The sequence below is a fragment of the Lutjanus erythropterus genome, chromosome 22 (genome assembly GCF_056507025.1).
Source record: "Lutjanus erythropterus isolate fLutEry1 chromosome 22, fLutEry1.hap2, whole genome shotgun sequence".
Lineage (NCBI taxonomy): Eukaryota > Metazoa > Chordata > Actinopteri > Lutjaniformes > Lutjanidae > Lutjanus > Lutjanus erythropterus.
The window spans coordinates 7,966,229-7,984,387 of NC_139338.1; the positions used below are offsets into that span (position 1 = coordinate 7,966,229).

At 37.9% G+C, this 18,159-nt stretch overlaps 1 protein-coding gene across 1 annotated transcript; it reads right to left on the reverse strand.

Annotated features, from left to right (window-relative positions):
- Positions 1–1,589: 1,589 nt before the first annotated feature.
- LOC146306584 (putative C-type lectin domain family 20 member A) lies at positions 1,590–5,658 on the reverse strand. Its single transcript, XM_084711127.1, has 5 exons — positions 5,572–5,658; positions 5,101–5,478; positions 3,787–4,137; positions 2,712–2,800; positions 1,590–1,697 (listed from the first exon to the last, which is right to left on the reverse strand). Exons 1-5 carry the CDS (start codon positions 5,609–5,611, stop codon positions 1,599–1,601), a joined length of 957 nt encoding a protein of 318 aa, XP_084567253.1. The 5' UTR covers positions 5,612–5,658; the 3' UTR covers positions 1,590–1,598.
- Between the last annotated feature and the right edge of the window lie 12,501 nt (positions 5,659–18,159).

Sequence of the window (18,159 nt, forward strand, 5' to 3'; positions counted from 1 at the left end):
TCAAATGCACAATATTGAAAGAAACCTAACTGACACCCTTTTACTGAAATAAGAACATCAGATTAAGACAAATTCAAGTTCTTAAAATCCACAAAAGTAGACTGCCATCACAATAAAATAGACTTCTTACAGTGTACACACTGGGCACATTTATATTTCGTGTCTTAAAATTCTTAATATCTGCAATTTAACTTTAAGTTCTGACAATGGTGGAATGTAACATAAGTACATTTACTCAACTATTGTACCCAATTACAAAGTCGAGATTTTTTTTTTTTTTACTTGAGTATTTTCATTTTATGCAGCTTTATACCTCTACTGCACCACATCTCAGAGGCAAATATTGTACCTTTATTTGTCTTTAGTTACTAGCTACCTTTCAGAGCATAATTTTATTTTACCGCTGTAAAAAACATGTATTTTCAAATTTGGTGATTTTGAATGGAAATGTTTGTAATAAAATGAAGGAACGAGCTAATCAAACTGCTTAAAAACCCTCTAGCTGGAAAATGCATCATCACAAAACTGAAAACAGGGCTGTTTTTCTCATGAAAATATTACTTTTTAGGACAACAACGCCACAAATATAAAATGATTTTATAGAATAAGATGCACTGCTGGGGACTTATCTACTGAACAGTGTGTAAACTGGTTAAAATCAGCTCAACCTTGAACATCTACAGCAGTAACATACAACACATACATGAACGCAGCAGTAAAATGAATCCAAAAACAACATATACAGCAGTAAAATACTGACAGGGACCATTTTACTGCAGAATGAGTACTACGTTTGTTACTGTAAGACATTTTTGCTACATACTTACATACTTAAGGTTTTTAATGCAGCACATTAAGTACATTAACAGTGCGATATTGCAACTTAAATGTCATATATATTCACACACACACACACACACATAGCAGTCTAGCTATTGACTGATATTGACTCTTGACAATATTGTTGCTTTTTTCTTAATTTAATAAAAAAAAAAAAAGTGTTTTCTTATATCAGGAGGTGTAGTGTACTCAAGCTCTTTGTTGCTCTTATTAGACTGCTTCACAAACTGGAACTTGAACCCACATCTCATTTTTTTTTTTTTGAAGAAGAAGATTGTATTTCATTAACTCACTTCACACAGTAATATTGATGAGGACGGACAACATTCTTCTATTACAGTTTACAGCAGAGGTGTCAAACTCATTTTAGTACAGCCCAGTTGGATGTCAAGTGGGCCGGACCAGTAAAATAATAAAAAATAATAATAACCTGCACATAACAACACTTCCAAATATTTACTTTTTTCTTATTGTAAAGTCGTGAATTCTAAATCCATTTACAAAGCAGATAATGAACAGCCTGAGATGAAATAAGTAAAAAATAAATGTTTTTTCACCCAGTGGGCCGGATTGGACCTTCTGGTGGGCCAGTAGTTTGATACCCCCGGTCTACCTGATGTTTTCAGGGTTCTGGTTAAGCGCTCAGTAATAATAGTGTACTGTATGTATAAGCAGATAGAGGATCAGCATTCACCAGTGATTACAGATAAGTTGAAGTGCAGTTAGATGTCAGTTTTAAAGCTCAGTCTTCTGTCTTTTTAGCTTTGTTCCGCCTCGTGGAAGACTTTCCCGTCAGGATTCTCTCTCCACCTCACGGTGAATCCACTCACTCCTTCCTCCCCCAGGCTCTCCTGGAACTGCACGCAAACAGCAATAAGGTGATTATTCTGAGGTGTGCTTTTATTTGAAATACAATATGAGTTATTTTCGGTGTAAAAATTGCCCTGTGGTAACATTTTGACTTCTTGCGTGAAATGTAATATTACAGTCTTATCCTTATTGGTGAAAATACGTCAACTGTATTATTTAGTAGTGCACATATATGTTTCTCAAATCAAAAGATGACAAGTGTATTCAAGTAGTCTGTGAGTTACGAAGAAAAATTAAATGTCCCCTACCTTAAAATATTGTGTCAGTATCTCAAAATAATGAGAAACTTTCTGAATAAAGACTCAATATCTCAAAATAATGACTTGATTTTTAAAATAATGATTTACTATCTTAAATTAATGACATAGTATGTAAGTCATTTTGAGAAAGTTTTGAGGTATAAAGTTAATATTTTGAAATACTAAATAATTATTGAGATTCCAAGACATTATTTCGACAGTTTCTCATTATAATGACTTACAGGATCTTATGTTTTCATATCATATAGGCAGAAATGTGCTTCCATGCATAGACGTTTAGAGATTAGGTTATAACACGGATCTATCTGTATGTCTCTCACTGTTAACTGTTCAAGTCTGCAGTGTAGTTCATACACTTCACTGATACACCACAGAAATATGGAGAAACACAAGGCATCATGATCAAAGAAAGTTTTTATATCACGTCAACACTTCGGTCCATATTTGTGGACACACTGCTGCGATCATGCTTTGTTTTTTAATCAGCTGACGATGTTAGCGCTGTTATCTCTGTCAGGAGTGAACGATGCTCGCATTCTTTCATTGCAAACTTAATCTGTTCAGTTCACCCTTCATCAAAAATATGAGCATGTTCAATGAATGCTGCTCTTTTAGCGTGTTCATGTACAACAGTGCCAGTCTACATTATTTACTGAAGGCTAGTTTTAAGTTGTCCTGCTATTCACAGAAAAACAAGAAAGACACTCAATCAAAAAAAAGGCCCAGATTTTGTTGACTCACCTTTTTCAGGAGGTCTGCTTGCACAGCAAAGTCATTCAGATCCACAGAGGAGTCCCTTCTTATCCTCAGCTTCACTACCTGCCTTTGTACTGTAGACACAGAGAAGAAGCTTTTTACAAACATGTTCATGTATTATTTCTTTTATTATTAGACAAAACAAAACATGAGAGAGAAAGAAGAGAAGAAAAAGAAAAACATCTAAACATAAAGAAGTTTCCCATTGTTCTACATCATAAAATCCATTTTAGAACAAAGAGTAAATAAGTGTGTCTGTGTATTTAAATATACATATCTCAATCTACCCATTCATAAATCATAGACATGTTTCTGCATATAAACACACATGCCCTGCACACACAAACAAATGATACTCTCTTTGCATCCCTTTGATTGTTTTTTAAAAGTTAATTTTTATTCCAGCCTTCATCCTGACTAAAAATCAGACTCATTTTTTCTATTGACATCCTTTTCAAGAACCCACTGATATCAGAAACTTATTAAAATGTCCATTATTTAGTTTTTTTTCCTCCCCCTTTTGAGGTTTAGAGGCCATTTAGTCCCATTGTAGCTGAAAGAAAGGCAGACATCTCTAAAATCTGGCAGCTCCCACCAAAATAGACCAGAGGAAAATTGTGCTTTTTTGATTTTGGGGTGAACTGTCCCTTTAAGGATCAATTGGACAGCTGTAGTGGATATATGTGTGACAAGAATCTGAGGGTTTAGTACAGTATTATGTTATGTTTGTCATGCACTAATGCCCACTACATTTTAACCAAATGATGACCTTTCCTATATTCAATGTCTGTTTGGTTTCCTGCTTGTACTTTATTTTATTTTATTCTTCATTAACGTTTTTGTTTAGTTAAGCTTAGTGTAGCTTCTTCTGTTTCAGTTGTGATAAAACCCAATAAAATTTCAATTATAAAAAAATAGGCAAATACAGAAGCTAATGGAATAATATAATTAAGTTTTTTCAAAATGTAACCAAGAGGAGTAAAAAAGATAAAATAACCAGTCAACAATGAAAAAAGACAATTTTTTTCTTTTTTCCACTGAAGCACAGTAAACTACTCACCAGGGACGCTGTAGCAGACAAGCGGTGATATGATTTCACAGGAACGAATCGACCATAGTCCTGAAGTCTGTGGCGTTGTATAACCACACACCACACTCTCGCCATAAGCTGGGCGTGTGCTCGAGATCCAGCGTCTGTATGAGGAGCCACTCCCGTCAGACCAGTTACTGTGAGGCTCACCAAACAATCCGATCCACACATACTGATCTAGAACCAGGCTCTCAATCTCTGTGTTCTGAGCGTCCTTCGTCACGGTGGCCAGGTCTTTGAAGTTCTCTCTGCAGTACTTCTGAGCATCGAACCAAGTCATTTCTTGACTCACAAAAATAAATTCAGGATCCTCCTGCGTTCCTGCAGAGAAAGGATCATCAGAGAAAGTTCGCATTTAAAAAGAGCTAACTCAAATTTCACATCACAGACAGTAAAATGAACTAGTTCATGTTCATAGTTCACTTTTATTGTTTGTTTTCCCTTTTAATTTGAAGTAGACCTTCCTCCTACAAGGGACACTGGAGTCTACATAATGATGCATGCATTTGAATTTATTTTATTTGCAAATGTAAAATTACTTTTAACCCATTTCACATACATAACATCCTAGAATAGAAGATTTGAGACTTTTGCTTTGAAAATATACAGTGCCTGAAAGAATTCAAACCACGTACAAAAAAACTTAAGTAACTATTTGATACTACAGCAGTGATGTGATTACTTTAATGTGTGCTTTTATTTGAGATAAAGTGTGTTATCAGTGTTTCAACTACCCCCAGCCACTGTAACAGTTGCCCCTAACTGTAATGAGTGAGTTATGAAGGAAAATTTTTAAAAATGTCCCAATTTTCCCCTGTCTCCCCTACTTTGAAACATTGAGGCAATAATAAGAAACTTTCTGAAAATAATGATTTAATATCCCCAAGTAATGACTTAGTGTGTAAGTCATTTTGATAAAGTTTCTAATTATTTTGAGATACATAGTCAATATTTCTAAAATACTAAATCATTATTTTGAGATTCCGAGACATTATTTCAACAAAGTTTCTCACTATAATGACTTACAGGATCTTCTTTTTGAGATGAGTGTGTAACATGGATCTGTCTGTGTGTGTTTCTCCAAACTGTAGTGTAGTTCATACACTTCACTGATACACCACAACCAAAAAAAACCCCAACAACAACAACAACAACAAAAACCAGAACACTTTACAATCTCAAAACTTTACAATTTTTATATCATGTCACACACACTCTGCTGCAATCATGCTTTTGGTTAGTTTGGTTGGTTGTTAATGTGCAACACAGTTGCTGGCTACTTACCATTATTACAGACAAATGGAAGTGTCAGCATGCATTCATAAGTCCGCCATTGAGCATGTTGTCCAATGAAAACACAGAAGAGATCGTGATAGAAATGATAAACAGGTTCAGTCTCGCTCCAGTTCCTATATTCAGCCCCACTCCCTGTGTAACCGTCTGACCACCTCCAGTTGATTTTACAGGACAGGCCGATCCACACTGAATAGTCGTAACCAGCAGATACAACTGCGCTGATGAGTTGGATGGATTCTTGATAGTTTTCAGCGGTGGCCAGGTCTGTGTATTTCTCTCTGCAGTAGGTCTGAGCTTTAGTCCAGTTCATACTCTTACGAACAAAGTGGTAGTGATGGAGGAGGCTTGGGGAGAATATGACCCACCCTGAGGATGATAAAAAATTTGTTCAAATGTAAAGCAGCTCACAATTACTTTTTTCAGTATTCCACTTAAAATATTATCAAAGAACTCACTGACCTGAGAGACACAGGACACCTAGCAAGATCTTCTCCATCATGATGCTGCTCTGTGGACAGTGAGTGTTGATGTACACCACTGAGAAGAAACACTGCCTCTATTTTTTTTTTTTTTACTAATGCAAATGAAGAGAAATGTAACCTCATTATGTAAACCTTCTCTTCGCTGTTGCTGGACATTCTCTGTCCTGATGCATGTTTCATGCAAAAAGCATTGTGATTACGGACCTATGAAAATCTTCAGAGCAAGGCTTTTTTTCAGTCACACCTTTGTCATGGGTATGGAGTCAGTTCACCTCAGGGATTGAAAACATGTTTTTGATAACACGTTACAGACAAGCTAATTAGCGCACAGTAAAGTGAGTGAGGTCAGTTCCTCCATGGGCCACTGCCCAAAGGTTTAAAAAGCAAACTCTGAGCTCTCTTCTCGCTCATGAAAGGCTCTGCGACTCCTCCGTGGGGTGCTGCTGCAGTCAGGTTGAGAAGCAGGATTGGAAATAAATCTGTTTTTTAATCCCAGAAGAATCAAGAAGCTCCATTCTGTCCCCGGCTCTCGGCAGCTGTCTGTCGACTGTGTGTCTCAGCTTTGCCCCAGTGCTCTCCACTCAATACTTGGCAGAAGCCTCACAAATTCTCTTTTTTTTCTCAGTTCTTGCTCGTCTGATCTTCTTTTCAGTTCTTGCTTTCCTCATCTCCTCATCTGGAAATGTCCTACAAAGCTGCTAGATGGAGTGTCCATGTTTCAAATTTGGCTTGGTGGTTAAAAAATATTTCTGTGTTATGCAAAACTTAGAAAACATACTTATTGTTGCTTTACAGAATATTTAATTTATTAATGAGTGAAGAAAAAGAACTGAAGTAAACGATACTTGCACAATATGTAATGATGATATAATACAGTTCATCATTAGACATACAGGGAAAGTTAGGAAAAGCAGGGTCATGTCATGTCATGTCATGTCACGTAGCCATGCAAATGTGTTGTTTTTCCTATGCAAAGGCAACAAATCTGTTTCACAAACAAAATCAAGTGAATAATGGCTTCATGCAGAGTGAGGGTGACTTTTTCACTGCCTTTCAAATAACACAAAGCATTTTAAATGATGACAATCGAATAAATAGTATGACCAACATAACGAAAACTATGAAAATAATCATTCAGGGCATAATGCTAAACACTTTAATATTCAGGGTGCCACAAACAGTGGTGGACAAAGTACTCAAGATACTCCTAGTCAAATATTACTCAACTACAAGTGAAAGTTACTCAGTCAAAATGTTACTCAAGTTAAAGTACTAGAGTACTTTCTTTTAAAAATGCTAAGTATTCAAAAGTACAAATTACAAAGTGCATTTTCTAATATCAATACATTGCTGTATTGTTTTTAAAGTCCACTAACCTGCTTGTAGATCCACTCTGCTACACAAAGCCTATAGAAACACCTATAAAAACTTCAGCATAGAAATGCAATCAAAAACAAAAAGGACAGTTATTGTCATTTTCTGATGTGATGTGATTTCTTTCTGGCTTCAGGAGCAGTATATACATTAATTGTGAGGTATTTTTCACCCCGATAAAAACTTGGAATATTTCTCTTTTTATTATTATAATAATAAATAACATCCTGTTGTCGTCATTGCTGCGTTTTGTTTGAATGAAAGAGGGAGGACTTGCTTGTTCTTGTTACAGAGCGCGGCTGGATGATGTATTTCTGCTTTTATATCAGTCCCAGTTGAGAGCAGGTACTGTGATTGGTTTCCTTCTTGTGAGGAACACAGCGTGTGGCCAGTCACATTTTAGAAAAGAAAAAACAGCAACAGCTGACCTGGAAGCTGTGCATAACCTAAAAGTAACGAGTAACAACAACCTTCCTAGAAATGTAGTGGAGTCAGAAGTGTAATATTTGTCTTTGAAATGTAGTGGAGTGAAAGTCAGAAGTTTCCAAAATAAAATAAATTAATAAAAAATGCTCAAATAAAGTACAGATACTTAAAAAATGCACTTAAGCACAGTACTCAAATAAATGTACTTCATTACTGTCCACCACTGGCTGCAAATGATTACAAAGAGATAAAAAGAACAAAGGTGGTTCCTGATAGCCCCGTCAATGTGGACTAAACTGTTTCCTCACACAAACTCAACCACCGAAACTCTGTGTATTCACACTCTAATTTGCACAAGTTTACATACTGTTGTAGCTGTGAAACTGTTAACAGAACTTTTGCTACACTGATACGCAGATGGGAATATAGTGTTTTTATGGCTGCAACTAATGACTGTTTTCATCATCAATTAAATCTGTCAATTATTTTCTCAATTAATCGATTAGTTGTTTGGTTCATGAAATGTCAGACAATGGTGAAAAATGTTGATCAAAGGTCAAGATGACATCCTCAAATGTCTTGTTTTGTCCAAAACTCAAAATATTCAGTTTACTGTCAGAGAGGAGTAAAAATCCCCAGAAAATATTCACATTTAAGAAGCTGAAATCAGAGAATTTTTATTTTTTTGTTTCTTAATAAAAAAAATTACTTGGAACGATTAATTGATTAATTAATCCTGTCACAATCTTGTCACTTGAAAAATCGTTCCAAACGTGGAGCACACAGATGTACGTCTTTCCTGTAATGATTATTTTCATTATCCGTTAATCTGTCAACCATTTTCTTCATTAATCAATAAGCTGTGTGGTTCATGAAATGTCAGACAGTGGAGCTCAAGATGATGTCCTCAAATGTCTTGTTTTGTCCACAGCTCAAAAATATTCAGTTTACTGTTAGAGAGAGTAAAGAAACCAGAATATATATATATATGTATATATATATATATATGTATATATATATATATATATGTGTACTTTTTTTTTTAAATTAAACTGATAGTCAATTAATAATTAATTAATTGTTGAGTATTTTATGTTAGTTGTTAGGTTTAGTACTTTGTCCATCTGCTCCTTCCTTTGTTGTGCATCATTTATTTATTTATTGATAGATCATTTCTGTGGTGTGACGTACTCAGAACACACATTTACTGTTACTTTACATGATCTTTAATCATTAATTCTGCAGTAGAATCTACCTTAACTATTTTCCTTTGTTGTTCCTACATGAAACTGCTCACAATAAGGTGTGCAGATTATCTTGAATAACCTGGTCATGATTTTGGAAAGAGACACTGGCTTTGAATTTTTCAAGTGTATTTCTGGTGCTTGGAGCAACAGGACTTGTGCCATTTAGTCACATTATATTGGAGAGAAGTCAGACATCTCTACAACCGATATCTTTAAAACTCTGCAACTCACACCAAACCAGTCTAAATGGATAAACAGCTCTACAGACCAGGGGGGAAAATGTGTATTTTTGATTTTGGGGTGGACTGCCCCTTATCCACCAATCGAAAAAACATTCAAGATTGATGACTCATAATTTTCCAGAGGATAACCTGCAGCTCTTATCCTCCAGTCCAGCACCAATTTTTGATAAAAACCCACCACGTTTTATCTTAGACCTTTCGTCTCATTTAGAACAGTTACTGTCCGGAAATTCGGAAACATTATAAAGGATTTGAAACATCACCATTGATCAAATTTGCAATTAGTTTGTCCTCTAAAAACCTGTGGAACAAGTAAGTGGTCAGTGTCTGCACTAAACTTCTGCCACTGCTGCTATCACTGTAGAGAAACAGCGCTCTCAGGTGGACACATGAGGTATTTATACTCACTAACTGCTTATTCCGGTCGAGTATGTGTACACACTGCGCACACATATCCTTTTAAAACTAATAATACCCGCAATTTACTTTAAAATGTTGACACAGTGTTACTCAGTAACTACTGAACTTAAAGGTAGAGTCAGTGAGATTTGTCAGTTGCAGTTTGTAAATGCACCAGACAGATTTTTGATAGTTTTGGTTTGGCAAAGCGCCTTGGCACCTCAAAATAATGAGAAAATCAGAGGTTACGGGCAGAGGTCAATGAGTCAATGTGTTGTTTTCTGAGAAAGTCCTGCATATTTTGTCTTTAAATGAAGTCAAAGTGCTTGTTCTTTATTCTTGATCTGAATATGGGAGAATCTAGTATTCAAGTAAATGTTCATTAGTGTATAAAAAAAAACAATGAGGTTACTTGAAAGGAAACCTGCATTATTACAGGCGTCTCTCCTCTATTCTTAAAAATTTAAACTCTGGTTAAAGTGAAACACAGTGAGACACAACAGTTATTCCAATCTGTAATAGTAAATTCAAAGGAGGACGTCCCAGCTGCAGTATTCATGTGAAGTGAAGCCAGTATTTCAACTTAACTTGTTTCCTTGATCTCTGATGACACATCGTGGTCATTTTATAATTTAATACAGTAAATATATTAGAGATTTTACAATATTTTGTCATATTTGATGCTCTGTACCACATTTCTACACAGTATGAATGTGAAAATAATAAGTGGAAACCGCTTTTAATGCAAAAAACAGAACTTAGGTTCAAGCTAACATCACAAAAGTGTTTATTGCAAGATTATTATTAGCATTCATCATTTCATGAAGTTCCTCTGTGAGCAGCAACAGCATTTCTTCTAATCTCTTCTTCTCTTCTTCTAATTTCTTCTAATCTCATTTCCAGTCACAGAATCATATTTCAGCAGCTGTCCCACAAGAGGAGGGAAACACCAGAGAGTAAAAGCCATTTGTGACTTAATTCAGTAGGAAAAATAAATGCACTTTACAGGTTGCTAATGTACTTTTAAGTGATTTCTTCACAAACTCTGAATGGTGAAATCTTTTATGACATATTGCATTGCGTCTTTATTTTCAAAAGTTGCAGTCTACACATAAAATCTGTTTTTTTTTTCTGCAAGATACAAATGTTCTACTGTTTTCTACTGAAAGTCAGCGTGCCCATGTTTGTTTTGTGTTTGTGTAGCTGTATGTTCTGTATGTGTAGGTGTGTGTTTTGAGCATGTTTGTCACGATGTGTGTGTGGTCCTTCCTCTCAGGGATTATTTTCGCCGCCATGTTGACACACGTGCGCTTTCCAGTTGACAACTGTGGGAGGTGAAAAGGGCCGTGCATGTCATATGTCATGCTATCATCACCATATGAATGTAAAGACAACCCCCCTCCTCAGCACACACACACACACACACACACTCATACTTCCCTTTTTCAGCCATTACCCAGCAGCCACTGGGAAAAGGTATAGCTTAGGAGAGGTTAGAGAGTTCACATTCCAGGTAGAGAACATGAGGCCTGTCCTTGACTGAAACTCCAAACTGTAGCAGTTTCACCAGATCTGAGTTTGCGTTTTGTCTAGTATGCAAAACTGCTGCTTTTTGGAGCTGCAGAATTTTTTTGCCCCCCCCACAAGTTTCATGCTAAGTCTCCTCCAGTTGTGGTCGGTTTTAAGGTCAAGAGGTCAACACCAAAAATATAACGTTGACAGGAAGGTGGTGGGGCCCGTGCAGGTGGCGGGCGTTCAGACAAAGTCTTGGCCTCACCCTCAGCAGATCCTCCCTCCGTCACTAAGAAGCGTGTCATCCACAGCTCCGGAAACAATAACGTTCTCACTCAGGGACTTCTTTTGGTCGTCCCAACCCCCTTCAACTGTCCGGACAAAAGCCCAAGGAGAAGGAGGAGGGGAGAGGAGAAAGATTCCCCTTGATAAGACATCGCCGCTTAGAAACTTCCAGAGGCCCGTTCCATTTGTTCAGCTGCCTGGTGGAAAAGTACAGGGCTTTGGCCCACCACCCACACTCTTAGAGATGAAAGCGCCAACTAGAACTGTAAAGGGTTCTGCGGCTTGTCCCCAAAGGAGAACCCTTTTTGGTTCCTGGTAGAAACTTTTACAAAGGTTCCACTTGGATCCCTTTCAGAAAGTTCTACCAAGAACCCAAACAAAGGGTTATACCTAGAACCATCTGCGAAAGGTTTCACCAAGAACCCCCTATGAAAGGTTCTACAGAGAACTCTTCTATAGTGCAATAGTCCCACCCAGAACCCACTCTTTCCCTCCGTTCTGCCATCTAAGGATGCTAACAGGAACCCACCTAAAGATTCAGCCGAGAAACTTTTTATGTACCAAATGTCTTATCTAGAACACAGTTCTACTGAGAACCTTTTTAGAGCCCACAGGGATTATATTGAACACACTCAGGGGGTTCTACCTGGGATATTTTTATATTCCAAGTGTTTTATCTAGAATCCACCAAGGGGGCTCTATGAGAACCTTTTTTTTTAGATTGCAAGGATTTTATCTAGAACCCACCAAAGGGGCCCTACAAAAACCTTTTAGGGTTTTTTCTTGAACACAATCATATGGTTCTACCTGGAACCCTTTTAGATTCCAAGGGTTTTATCTAGAACCTGCTCAGGTGGTTCTAATGAGAACCCTTTTGTATTCCAAGGGTTCCACCTTGAACACACACAACAAACCTTCTTTTTCTTCCATGGGTTTTAGTGAGAACCCACCCAGAGGGTTCTACCAAGAACCTTTTCATAGTACAAAGAACCCTTGAGAGGTGGATTTCAACAATCTTTGATGAAATTTTGTCCAAAAAGGGTTCTCGGGATGAAAAGGATTCTTAATGCAACCTTTAGTCAGACAGAGAACCCCTGACAAAGCCCTTCCTCAAAAAAGGGTTCTGCAGAAGGAAATGGTTCTGGCTGGAACCTCAGCCCTTCAGGAAGAACCCTTATTTCTAAGAGTGCACCCACTCGTCTGTATGGTAGCATTTCATCCTCCTGAGCAGCAGCTCAGTGTGTAGAATTAGCACAACTCAATTTGTGAAAACAAATGGCGCATGACGTTCCGTCAGACAAATCCCTGTTTGTGCAAACACTCTCACGAGGGACAAACTTCTCATCATGAGGGGTGACACAGCAAAAAGACAAGGCAGGGAGGGTTACTGATATATCACAGTCCAGGTACTCTGAGACAGGGGTTCCCAAACTTTTTCATGTCAGGACCCTCTAAATTTGACACGATTGTGTCTTAAGTAATCAACTCTGATTGTTATTTAAATTTGAAGATAATAGTCTTCATGATCAATCAATGATAAAACTAGGATCACTATAAACTACAGACAAACAGAAACTGAACGCCCAAATAATTCTAACACTTAACCAGTATAAAGTTCAGTTTCTTGCTTTTATACCAAACCAAATTTCAAAATTGGTTCAGAATGCATCTCTAATAGTTTCTTCAATATGGCAACATGCAACAGTGACCAGTGTGTTTTGCTTCTGCTCCCTTACAGTCAAGATGGTAACAAAGATAACAAAAAAAATGGGGGTTTATTCATCTTGTATGGTGCCTAACTTTAGTGAGAAAATGATGTACAGATACTCTTGTTCAAGATGAGAGGAAACTTTTCTATGGTGTCAATTTTTGAACCACAACAAAGGCCACAATGTGGCTTGTGCAGACAAGGTAAACCTTGTTTATAGCCTAGCAGTTGTTGATCACATGTGGCCCCCACTACCCTGTTAAAAGGAGCAGCAGTCAGTATAAAAGTTAGCAGTCAATAAAGCATGTTCAATTGTAAATCACTGTAATCACAAGACATCCTTGAGTGTACAGTCATACATGTGCACAGAAAATTATCGGGATGATTTGTCCAGTGATATGTGTGACTAGCTTTGCCATTATTGATGTTAATTTAAGGTTACTGCAGTGTGTTCGGAGTTCACAGCAAGACCATTTTCTCCACAGAGGTAAAGCATTTTATGGTAAATGCAGCAGCAGTGCGGTGAGTCCATGTATGAAGGTCATCAGCTGTCAGTTTATCAATTTGAAACAGAATACTTTTCTAGTAACCAGCTATCATAACAACACTGCAGAGTTCACCAAACCCATGATCTCATATACGTATATTTTTTCACCTAACTGCAGAGAACAGCAAGTCTCTCCTGTGGTGGAATTCACATATTATCACACAAGACAAACTTGCTTCACGTGTGCATAAAGTGTCATCTTATGCAGATAAATGAAAATGTTCATTCAGGCCGATATTTTTCATTTTAAAGGAGATGTGTTTCTAATACATTTACTGTACTAAATTTCAAATTAATGCAGAATATTCGCCAAATGAGTAAGTGTCTGTTTATGAGTCGTAAGAAATCATAATAATCTTGTAGAAGACGTAGATGTTTGTAGACATTAAACTGAGCAATATGTTAATGGAGTCTGGCAGACAGTCATTAACCTCTGACTTTTCAGGATAACAGGCTTAGCGTCACATTGACAGACAGCTGACAGTTATAAACAGCCGATCAACTCGTTGTCACTTGTCATTGTCAAAGTATAACGTTGCGCTTGTATACGTTCAGCATCCCATAATGCCTTTATTGACCAGGTTCTCCTAGTGTCATCATCAGTGTCTGCCTAAAAACCCAATGTTTGCTACCTGACTTATGACAAATGACATACAATGTCAACTACTAGCTGGTAAATGTAGTTCATTTAGCAGCTAATGAGACAAATATTTCATTTAGGAGCTGGTTAAGACCAAATCAAAGCTAAAAGTAGAGTGAATATTGGACTTACATTTGCCAGAGAGATGACTCCTGATGAATTTTAATGCTGCTCTGTATCTGCTGCATGTGTAAACAGGCAATTGTTTGCTATCAAGTCAAGTCAAGGCAGTCTCAGATCAGGCTTCGGGTTCTCAGGCCTTATTTGTTTTGGCAGCACTGCACCGCCTCTCTTCACTGAGTGATGTTTGACGGACAGGACGTGTTTGCTGTATTGTTTGATAGCATATCTAGAGCCAGACTGGCCTTGAATGCTCAATCCCCCCAAGGGATTTGACGCATTTCTGTGTCTCCATTCTAAGCGTATGTCATTTTCAACACTGACTACGATTGATGGAGTTGACATTGCGAGAACTGAAGCTGGATGAGGTCAGATCTTCCCTTACTGGCAAACTTCCACCCTGCTTACGTGTCTTTGAGCAATATGTCGAGTCCTCACTGGCTCCAGGAGGGCAGAAGACACTACAGGGACAAATATGATTGGCTCATGTGACCAGTGACCAGTGAAGGTGACTAAAGGCTACCTTTGTCGGTCAAATGGGGACAAAGATAGCAGTTGGCTATTTCTGGGTTTGAAAGAGAGGTCTGCTTGTTGGGTCTTGTGTCAAAGGCTTAAATTGCAAGGTTCAATTTCCAGCAGATATTATTTATTTTTATTTACTGTAGGAATAGTTATATTTAGATGTTATGGTACAGATGGTGAACTTTAAAAGTTATGTTGTTGAAGCTGGCTATTCTTAGGTTTAGAAACTTAGAAAGTTTATTTTTCAGACAGGAAATGTCAGTATCAGTTCAGAAATTATGGGTATTAATTTACAGACGGTATGGATTGTACAGTTTATAGTTTTGGTAAGTTAGAGTATGGAGTATGGACAGTATGATTGTCAGCCTCTAAGATTTCAGCTACATGACGCTTGGCTTCTCAGGGTCTCTGGGAAGAAATAAAGTAAGTATCACATTATTTATCACATGTCAGAAAAGGGGGCTGAAGTTCATCTCCCAGAACTAATATCAGGGCCAGGCATAAGGAAAGGACGTCAACACTTTAATCTTATTTGGCGTCAATTTTTAAAGTTGCACTAGTTAATATTTTTTTATAGTTACAGTCGACCCTCACTGTTCCCATCAAGCCTGTTGCCACAGAAAGCAGCTGTTGCCAAGAAAGCTCTGAAATGCCCACTGTAGACTACTGGGCCTTTTCCACTGGCACTTTTTGCCGCACCAAGGCAAACCATACTGTGCCAAGCAACATTTCCATTTTTACTTTCAGCGTGCCGTGCTGCGCTGAGCTGCACATAAGATGGACCTACTCTGGAGTGGGGCCAAAGCGAGCCTGACCCGCCTCTAAACGGGCTGCAGTGACGTCTCGCTGGCTGCGGCCAACCCGTGATGAGCCTCCTTTCTCCCCATCGAACAAGCGAGTGTTGTGATACTGAGCTCGTGTGTGTGCAGTAAAGCAGAGAGGCAGAGGCTTCATAAAGTCTCTTTACATTCAGCTCTGAGTACTTCTGTAGCTTCTAACAGAATCTTTATGTATTTATGTATTGAAATTTAGTTTCTCTCTTGTTTTGCAGTTTGAACTTTCAGATATCTGCTGTATTTTACCGTTTCATATTGCTTTCAGCTGTGTCAGAGTTGTGTGAAGCTTATTGGTGATGAATCCCCCGAATGAAAACATTTCCTGTTTGTGCTGCTTAATAATAAAAGTGTTTAAATAACAAAATAACACAGGACTTTTACTGTGAAGATTTTAAGGAAACAGTGTGTTTATCCCAGAGACATATATGAATGGTTTTTCTACCGCTTTACAGCCACTCGACTTGAGCCTCCTCCTCCTCCTCCTCCTCCTCCTCCTAAAAGACACAACTTCACCTGTTGAAATGGAAACGCAAACCCCTGCCATTCTGGGCTGATGGACCAAGTCAAACCGAATCGAGCCAGGCCTGCTCTATGTATGGAAAAGGGCCATATCTGCCCAAGGGAGTGTCTCACATTTAGTGAACACAAAACCAGATATTTTGCTCAGGAGCTGGTGGAGAACAAAACAGAGCAAAGTTCAGGTATCAGAATCAGTACTGGGAAGGAAAAATGATATTGGAACATCTCTAGACAGTGGTGGCATGAGAGCCGAAAGCCTTTGTGTTAAAACTAATAAATTAACCTAAAGATTTCATGAATACAACAAATAAAACACATATAAAATATGTCCTTCCGTTTCCCATCTGGGTCATTATGACACCATGAAGACATTTTTTTGTTTGAACAATTGTCTTTATGTTAAACAACAAGCCAAAACAGATAGTGTGAATCCAGATTTGTTCCAGATGGCCTGCAAATCTTTCTTTTCTCTGCCGTGTTTCCCCACAAAATAATTCGACCAACAACAAAGCCGATAATATTGACAATCAGGATGGTCCAAGCTGTGCAGTAACAGACGAGCCGCACGTGTCCCCTGTTGTCTCCAAACTTTTTAGGACACGTGCACATTGTGGCGGTGGTCCCTCCGACCCAGCCGACCGTTGGACTGTTTGGGGACAGCGGGAGAGGAGCGGGGGGCTCCTTTCATGCGCATGTGAATGTCAACAGCAGCCCCGGCCACCAAAAACCTGCCCCCAGACCCATTAGCGAGCTAGGGGCCAGAAAAACAGACATAGGAAAAACATATTGCATAATACCTTATGTAACAAGCCTCTGAAATTAATAGCTGGGGCAGAGAAGCGGAAGAATTGGGAAATTATGTCGAGGCCTTTCAGTATTGTATTGTCGCCCTGGCATGGGGGGGGGCAAAGGAGGGCTCAGAGGATTCACGAACAGGAATGTCATGGCTAGACACTCTGAGTAGGACATTGTATTGGAACCTGACATGTGCAACAAGTGTTAGGTTTCTTCCATAAATGATGCAGACACAATACACTGTTCATATCAACATCTACAATTCACAATTACACAATACAATTCATCTACAACAGCAATTGTTTTGTCAAATATTGAATTGACACTGGCTGGTGCACATTTTGAAACAATATTCTTCAAATTGTCACTTGCAAAACAAAATCAGGACAAATCATGTCTTTAAAAAAACATTTCAAATTATCAGTATCAACACTCTAAGTCCAATGTTTTTGGTGAAAAATTAAATGTTTTGGTTTGCTTTAACTTTTTTTTAATTAAATTGAATTTTATTTGTTTATTTTTCTCTGTGTCTGAAGACAGCCAGAGTTTCACAACTTCAAACAATTTTGAAGGCCTTCAAAATCTAAAGCTAACAATACCTACAGATAGAGGATAAAGATAATCATCTTTATCTTAAAATTGTTTTTTTTAATATATAAAAATGTTTGCCTTTTAAAGTTAGCTCTGATTTCCGTTAACTCCATTGGATTTTAATAAAAACATGATTTATTCAGGTATAAGCAGGGTAAGCTATAGCCGTCTCACGTCCTGTTTAAAAATGCAGGAGGATTGCTCAAGCGCTATTTATCAACAAATTAATTGTATAGTAGTGCTATCAGATGTGTCTCAACCTGAACATGTCAATTCTGTAGCCCTTCTAAATCAAAGAAGCGCCGCAGGTTCGACTCCAACCTGTGGTCAATTTCCTGCATGTCATCCTCTCTCTCTCTCTCTCTCTCTGCTTTCCAGTCACATCTTCAGCTGTCACTATCAAATTTAATTTGAGGAAAAAATTAACTGAGCAGAAGGCTGGCTCATAATCATTTAAAATTTTCCCAGCATGATTGAAGAATAAAAATAAAAAATAAAAAACGCCTCAAAATACAATTTTGTCCAGAAATTGTTTTCAGAATTTGCTTTAATTCACTGTGGATGACAGATTAGTGGGGTTTAACACATTGTGACAATTCAGAAAACAATTAAAACCTGTGATGGTTTCCTGTAATTTTCCTACATGTCAGTCTTGTGGCAAACCGCACCTATTTAACGTGTATGTGGGGTAAAGTTTGTCATAAATCTGTGTATGTTTGCAAACACACTGGTTTGACTTGTTTGAGATAAGAAGGGGCACGTCAGCGTCCTCAGCTTGGCTTTCACAATGTGAAAGGGCAAA